The sequence below is a fragment of the Dromaius novaehollandiae genome, chromosome 30, assembly GCF_036370855.1.
Source record: "Dromaius novaehollandiae isolate bDroNov1 chromosome 30, bDroNov1.hap1, whole genome shotgun sequence".
In the NCBI taxonomy this organism is placed as follows: Eukaryota; Metazoa; Chordata; class Aves; order Casuariiformes; family Dromaiidae; genus Dromaius; species Dromaius novaehollandiae.
Genome location: NC_088128.1, coordinates 2,665,499 through 2,673,552, shown reverse-complemented (window position 1 = coordinate 2,673,552; position 8,054 = coordinate 2,665,499). Strand labels below are relative to the sequence as shown.

The window sequence follows — 8,054 nt, the reverse complement described above, 5'->3', positions numbered from 1 at the left end:
CAAAGGCCAAAGTTCAGCACAAAGACCTGCTGGTGTAGAGAGCAGATGGTGATATAGTGATGGTATGAGGCACCCACTAAGAGAGCAAACCCTGCAGTACCCAAGGCCAGAGAGAAACAGAGCTGGGCCATGCAGCCATGTCAGGAGAGGTGTTTGGTGCCTGAGCTGAGTCTGTAGCATCTGTGCCCAAGGTGACTTTGCAGCACCTTGGGGCCTGTGATGGATGTGACCAGATGTCCAGGAAGGACAAGGTTCCCCTGAGAAAGGTGTCCCTGGGCCTGAACAGCCTGCGATCCAGCCATGCTGCAGCTGCATCATTAGCACAGTCCCTGTTCCTATCATTGGGAATCAGAAAAGGCTTAGGGAGAGGAAAACGAGCAGGGTGGGAGAGTCTAGGCATGTGCGTGGAGACCTTGGTGTGATGTGCCTTCCATCTTGGTGGCATGCTTGGATGTAGATGGCATGGACTTTGCCTAAAGGCAGCAGTCAGGATCCGTTGTCTGGGAACAGGTAGGAAACCCAAGATGCCCTGGGGCACTTGCCCAGCAACCACTCCAAGAGGGCATGGTCTTCCTTTAGATGCCATGCTGTAGCTGCTAGAAACATGGTGGTCCTGCTGGACACCCCATGCATTTGACAGCCCTGCAGGCCTCTTATCGTTGCATGAAATCAAGTGTCTGCCCTGAATTACATTTGCAATGTTTGGAATCTGCATATAGTTCAGCTTCAGAGTGAGGGGAGCTCTTGCAGTAGTAGACATCAAGTGTCATTTCAGATGGCCAAGGAGATTCTCCACCTGGCCCCTAGCAGATACTCCAGAAGGATGCGGGTTTCCTAGTTGCTCCATCAGAGCAAGGGACACTGGTACACGTGTTGGACCACCTCTGGCACCTCAAATGTCCAGAAGTGTGTGTAAACAACTGGCGCCCACCCTTCATCTGCATTGATCACAGTGGGAGCTTGGGCAAGGAGATTGCCTGCAGACACCCATGTTATGCACCCCAAAACCTGGGCAAGGGGAATCCCACCTCCTGTGAGTTTGTGGAGTGCACGGGAGGCTGAATGCCAGTCCATTCCAAGGAGCTTCTCAATAGACATTAGATGTATTGGTTTCTTCCTCTAAATGTGTCCCTGAAGCACAAGCCAATGAACTGGCTTTTGCAGGGCCTTCTAGAGTGAGACATTTCCACCTCTCTCAGATAACCATCCTCTGGTGAAAGCAACTGCAATCCTGAAATCAGTCTCTCTCCACTGTTTAGGGAGGGACCATCGGTGATTATTTTAGTCCACTTCAGTGGACATTTCCCTTGGGTGACCCTGCTGCCTTTCAGGAACTGTCAGCCCTGGAGCCCCAGGAAAATCTCGAGGATGAAGAGGGCACAGAGAAAGTCACGCCTTCAGCTGGGCCTCTGCTCCTGAGCTGGGCCTGGCTCCTGGGACTGCAGCAGCCCATGGCAACCTGGCAGGTGCTGCAGAGAGACAGCTCTGTCCAGGAGCAGCTCCTCTTAAAGGAGCAGCAAGACTCAGGGCACTGCCTGCAGGTGCCAGGAAGAGATGAGCGACTCAGAAGTTAAAGACAGTCAGGAACAGGAGGATGGCTGAGAGTTCACTGTGAGGAGAAATCTTCACCGCCCTTGACACAGTAAGTCTCTGGCTGCAGGGCAATGCTGCTGTGGTTCCTGGCAGTTTCTTCTGCAGCTGGCACCTTCCACAGCTGATAGGGTCTGTCAGGGTGGCTCTGCCAGCTTCTCCTGTTTGGAGCAGGTGGTGCTTTAGAGCAGAGATTCCCAGCCACACCATCAGATTGACAAGGCATCACAGCTACCTTCTTCAGGGGGTGGTGCAGGGGTGTGAAGCCAGGGAGGGCACCCAGGTCTGCCCAATGCTGCATTTCAGAGCAGTGTCCCTGCACCCCAGGGTGCTGTGTGCCCGAAGCAGTGACTCTGCTGCCTGTGAGGGTCAGCACTCAGCCTGCCCAGGGAGCTCCCTATGGTGCTGCAGGGAGAAGCTGTGGGCGAAAGGAGTGAGCAGCACCAGGGCAGGTTCATTCTCCTGTTGAGAGGGTGCTGCATGGCTCAGGGCTGCTGTCAGTGCCAGCTCACCCCCAGGACATTTTCTGGAGGGGACTTTTCAGAAGGAAAGTGTATGTTGACTGCATACCTGCAAAGGGCAGAACATTCCTTCCTGAGTCTGTGCTTAAGCTTTCCTCCTTTGGACAGGTTTGCAAACAGAGGTGCTGGGTTTAGACAAGAAACTGCGAGTCCTAAACTGTTGTTACACTGATAGATCAAGAAGTCTGCAAGGAATCTCAGCAAATCCTTTCACATACCTCTCTGCCTATGAGCAGCTCAACCATAACGTTAATTAGCGTCTTCAGGGCTGGTCCTAGCTGCTCCTTAGCACCTGCAAATATGCAGATGCCCCGGGGACAGTGCCAGGCAGCAGTGGTATGATGCATGAAGGAGAGGAAACCTCTAACAGGAAAGGCTATGGGGGGGGGGGGGGTGTGGATGTGGGCAATTCCCTGACAGCTTCTGCAATGCAGGAGCCTTGCCCTGGGTGACCATCCCGTGTCTCCTCTGCCACCCAGCAGAGCCTCTTCCCTCAAGGCAAGGGATCCAGGATATGAGCTGCCTCCTCTGCAGCCTGACCTCCAGGAGGGGAGATGTGTGACACAGTGGCTGAGAGTAAAACCTCCTCTGCAGGCTGGTCTGCACAGCTGGGTAAGATGCAGGCTTTCCTGCGTGCCCCTCTGGAGGTGTTTGCATGGGAGCGAGGGGTCCAAGACCCCTTCTAGCCTGTGGGTCTTCGGGCCATGCAGTCTGTAGGGCTGGGGAATGCGCCAAGTCTCCCTAAGGAGACATCCTCTTTTGGGCAATGCACTAACCCAAACACTTTTGCCCCTCAGGATTCTATCGTAATGCAAAAAGCCAAGGATTTCTGTCCCTTCAATAGATGTGCCCCATGTGTGGTGAATAAGCCCCTCTGCTACAGCCCTTCTTCTGAAGAATGTGTTGTGAAGAGGTTGCAGACCCCTTCCCCATTAGGAGTAGGTTTAATCAGAGAGAGGATGTGGACACAGAGCTTGTCTGTACCCCCTGCCCCGTAACCTCTATTGTAGCTGTAGATGTGGTGCAGATGGTAAGCTGATGTGAGGATAGGATCTGTCTTAGTGGAACGGGGGCCTCTGCGATAGGTCCTGTAACCCCTGCCTTCATGGGCCTGTGTTCCTCCCTTGCACCGGGTGGGATCTGGTGGTGAATGACTCGGATACAGACACCTCTGTTCAAAAGGGTGAAAGAGGAGATGAAGAATTCCTCCCAGGGTTCTTCTCTTCCAGAGGCTGATGGGCTGGATGCTAATGTCATCTCTCCCTGCAGGACATGGAGAGTATTCCCACGGGGTCACTGCATGAAGTCCCCCTCACTCAGCTCAGGGCATCCATCCCCAGAAACTGCCCTCCCCACCTCACCCCCAAATACAGGTTGCTGTTTGCTTTCTTCATGTACCCAGTGTGGCATATGGTGAGCGCTAAGGGACTGAAGTTACAGATGAGTTTCAGATATGAAAAATCCGTTTTGTTCTTGAGTCATGCTTGTGGTTTGGCTGGGTACCAGGGCTACGCTTGTGTGCACACCCCGAGCACTTTGGTCATTAGCTCCTTGCCTGGCCCGAGAATTTCCTGGCCAGTCATCTGCACAGATGGGAGAGTAGGTTGTCATGAGATAATGGACCACCTTGAAACTAGGTGATTGACTGGACCTAGGCAACTAAATATTTGACTGAGAGTTATGGCAGCCCTGCAGGTGGGAATTTCTGAAGGTTGTAGAAATTCCCCCGTGGCAAATCCTGCTGTGTCTAGTACATTTTGTATGCCGAAATGTGTTGATAACCATCCTGGCTGGAGTGTCCCAAAGTGTCCTTGCTGCAACAGTAATCAGAATGTGCATAGCTAAGACATTTGTAATTATTCCATACAAGGTTTTCCTGCACAGTTTTTCCACACAGTCTGGGGTTAAGGTGTATCAATAGCAATGAATTATGCCTGTGCTGGGTGCTCACATGGGTCCCCAGCCAATTGGATTAGGACTGAGCCAAACAGGGGTTCAGGAGTCTCACCTACTCCAGCTCACAACACTGCAAGGACACTTTGTCACTGCACAGAGGACACTTTGTCACTGCACAGTGACTGATCATCCTGCTTTGGTTCTGAGTGTCCATGCAACAAGCAGGGCTGGCTGCTCTGGAGCCCATGGACAGAGGACACTGTTCCCCATGGTATACTCAGAAAGTGGAGATTAGAGCAGAAGTAGAGGAGGTGAAGGAAGGTCCTACTGGTAAGGAGGAAGGAGAAGTGGGGAGTTGCTCTGAGAAATGCTGTGGGTTTTGTTCAAAGTCAGTCCTAACTTGTCAATATCTTTTCCTCCCTGGACAGTCCCCTCTGCCCAGAGGAAGCAAATGTCCAACAGCAGCTTCCTCAATGAGTTCCTCCTCCTGCCATTCGCAGACACACAGGAGCTGCAGCTCTTGCACTTCTCGCTCTTCCTGGGCATCTACCTGGCTGCCCTCCTCAGCAATGGCCTCATCATCACAGCCATAGCCTGCGACCACTGCCTCCACACCCCCATGTACTCCTTCCTCCTCAACCTCTCCCTCCTCGACCTTGGCTCCATCTCCACCACTGTCCCCAAAGCCATGGCCAATTCCCTGTGGAACACCAGGGCCATTTCCTACTCGGGATGTGCTGCCCAAGTCTTTTTCTTTGTCTTCTTTATGTCAGCAGAATATTTCCTTCTCACTACCATGGCTTATGACCGCTTCATTGCCATCTGCAGACCCCTGCACGATGGCACCATCATGGGCAGCAGAGCCTGTGTCAAAATGGCAGCAGCTGCCTGGGGTACTGGTTTTCTCAGTGCTCTCCTGCACACTGCTAACACATTTTCAATACCACTCTGCCAAGGCAACACCGTGGACCAGTGCTTCTGTGAGATTCCTCAGATCCTCAAGCTCTCCTGCTCAGATGCCTATCTCAGGGAAGTTGGGCTTCTTGTGGTTAGTGGCTCTTTAGCCTTTGGGTGTTTCATTCTCATTGTGGTGTCCTACATGCAGATCTTCACTGCTGTGCTGAGGATCCCCTCTGAGCAGGGCCGGCACAAAGCCTTTTCCATGTGCCTCCCGCACCTGGCTGTGGTCTCCCTGTTTGTCAGCACTGCAACGTTTGCCTACCTGAAGCCCCCCTCCATCTCCTCCCCAGCTCTGGATCTGGTGGTGGCTGTTCTGTACTTGGTGGTGCCTCCAGCAGTGAACCCCCTCATCTACAGCATGAGGAACAAGGAGCTCCAGGAGGCACTGAGGAAACTGATTCAAGAGGTACTACTTCAGCAGCAATGAGCTGCCCATCCCTCTTCACAGGTGGTTTCTAATTTTCTCAGACAACTCTTGTGCTTTGGGCATTGTATCTGTGATAATCATGCTTGTACAGAAGTGTTTGAATTCATCCCTCTTCCCCAGCAGCAGGAATCCCCCAGTCTGTCTGCCTGAGAAGCCTTCTGTAAATGTGTCTATGTCTGTGTCAGAGCTGGCCTCTCTCTAATAAAAGGGGATTTCCTTAGTGCTGTGCTTGAAGGTTGGACTCTTCTTCCAAAGCTGGAGTGAAGAATTTGCTCAAGGACTTTCCCCATGAAAGGACCTGTTGGTTTTCCAGGGCTCTCCATCGGCTCAAGGCGATGAGCTCATGGGGTGCTGTGTTAGGGAATGACGGCTGGATTCAGCTCTCACTTGTGGGTGCCCAGTGCTCCTGGAGGTGCTGAATGGTCAAGTGGTATCTGCCTGGGACTCTCTCCAGTATGACAGGGCTGGTGACAGATGCCCACAGTGGGGACCCTGCAGGCAGAGGGAAGGCAGCCTGGAGAGTGGTTCATGTCACCTTCAGTGGGCTGGTTCTAGGGCCACACCTGAACACAGCCTGAGCCATGTGAAATGCCCTGTGACTGCTCAGGGCATCATCCACACCACAGACCCCTTGGTAGGGGGTTGTCAGGTGCAATGATGCCCGTCCAGCTGGGTCTGCTTCTCACCCCAACCACCACGGCCAGTGCAGAGTCACCCCGTGGCCCTGGGGCACCACAGCCCGCTCGCTCTGCAGAGCAGCACCGCCAGCTCGGGGCCCTGCGGGGAGCACAGGGGAGGCTCCAGGAGTGGCCAGGCAGGCCAGCACTGATGCCCTCCCTGGGGTGAGGACACACAGCGGTGGGTTTGTGGGGCAGAGCCAGGTCTCGTGGAGGGGAAGCAAGACATGCCAGGCGCAGGAGAGTGGAGGCCATTTGCAGCCCTGGCTGCACAGCTCAGGTTTATGGGTGAGTCTTGCTGTGCGGCCAGCTCGTTCCTGCTGGGCTCAGTGCCGGTATCAAGGGGAAGAGCCAGGCCTAGGCAGCCTCTGTCCTGGCCCAGACCCCAGCAGGCCCTGGGCACGGCTGTGTGCTAACCCCTGCGTGGGGCATGGCCAGGGCTGGGCAAGGTGCAGAAACTGTGGAGGCTGCCAAAGCAGGAGGGCTGTGGGGGACGGGGCACCGCAGGCTGTCGCAGGGACTGTGCCAGGGAGATGTTGGCCTGGCCCACGAGCTCATGTTCTTGCTCCAGCTGTGCTGGAGCCAAGGCTGAGGACGAAGAGGTCCCTCAGGCGAAGCTGTGCTCCTTGGGGAGCTGCCCTGAGCACCACAACAGGCAGAGCACGCTCCTTGTATGTCCACGTCCTGCTGGGAAGGTGGCACGGGCACAGCCCCTCCCTGCAGCCCCCACTGGCCCCTGCCTCTGCCAACCTGCCCCGCCAACCTGCCACCAGCCCAATGATGCCTCCTCCTCTGTCCTCCTTCTCCACACCGCAGGGACCAGTGATGCAGCAGGAGCTGGCACAGCCCCACAGCCGCTGCCCGACCCCTGGCCCTCTCCTCCTGCCTGCCAAACATCACATCCATCTTCAAGAAGGACAGGAAAGAGGATCTGGGCAGTGATGGGCTGGTCAGTGTCACCTCAGGCCCTGGGAAGCAAATCTTCTGGAGCTGGTTCCAGCCACATGAAGGGGTTGAGAACAGCCAGCACGAAGTCATCAAGGGCAAACTGTGCCTGGTCAACCTGACTGCCTTCTGTGATGGGATGACTGGCTGTGTGGACAAGGGGGGTGCAGTGCATGCACTCCTTGAATTTAGGAAGGCCTTTGACATGGTCTTCCATAACTTCTTTGTAGCCAAACTGGGGAGAGGTGGGATGGAGGAGTAAGCACTGGAGGGTGTGGGAAATGAGCTGGAGGCTGCCTGGCTCAAAGGGTGGAGAACAGTGGTACAAAGCCAAGGAGTCTTGAAAGACTTGGGGATTTGGCTGACAGAAACTTCATGACATTGTACAAGGAGAAATGGCAGGTGCTGTATTGGGGGGCAGAACAGTCTGCGCATCAGGATGGGCTGGGACTTGACCAGTAGAGGAGTGACCCTGAGGAGAAGGACCTGGACGTTGCAAGGGATGTCACATGAGCCAGTGCTGCATGCTCACCATTAATCAGGCCAGCTGCATACGGGGCTGCATTAGGGAGTGAGTGGCCCCCCAGACAAGGTGAATTATTATCCCCCTCATCTCAGCACTGGTGTGGCCACATCTAGAACAGGGTGTCCCAGTGTGGGATGCCCAGTGCTGGAGGAATGGGGAGGAACTGGAGAGGGTGCAGAGGAGGTCTGCCAAGATGAGGTTAGGGGTCTAAAGGACAGGGCCTTTATGGAGAGGCTGAAGGACCAGGGCTGCTTTAGCCTGGTGAAGGGGAGGCTGAGGGCAGTAGAGTCACTGCTTGTCACTGTTTGAAGAATTGTTTCAGAGATGATGGAGCTTTTCTTGGTAGTGGGAAAGAGCATGAGAAGGGGAAACAGCAACAACCTGCAGCTTGTGGGGTTCAGCTGTGACATTAGGAAATGTCACTCGTAGGGCAGTGCTGTGGTGCCAAGGGTCACCCGGGGGAGCCTGTGATCATCCGCTGGCTTTGTGTTTCAAGGAAAAGCAAGTGAGGA

The 8,054-nt window shown here is 54.5% G+C and overlaps 1 protein-coding gene across 1 annotated transcript; it reads left to right on the top strand.

Annotated features, from left to right (window-relative positions):
• The first annotated feature begins 4,803 nt into the window (after positions 1-4,803).
• LOC135324045 (olfactory receptor 14J1-like) lies at positions 4,804-5,394 on the top strand. The gene has a single exon (XM_064499477.1). The coding sequence runs from the start codon at positions 4,804-4,806 to the stop codon at positions 5,392-5,394; it is 591 nt and encodes a 196-aa protein (XP_064355547.1).
• Positions 5,395-8,054: the final 2,660 nt, after the last annotated feature.

Coding starts and splice junctions, on each gene's coding strand:
- LOC135324045 (XM_064499477.1), top strand. CDS start 4,804: ATGGCTTATGACCGCTTCATTGCCATCTGCAGACCCCTGCACGATGGC.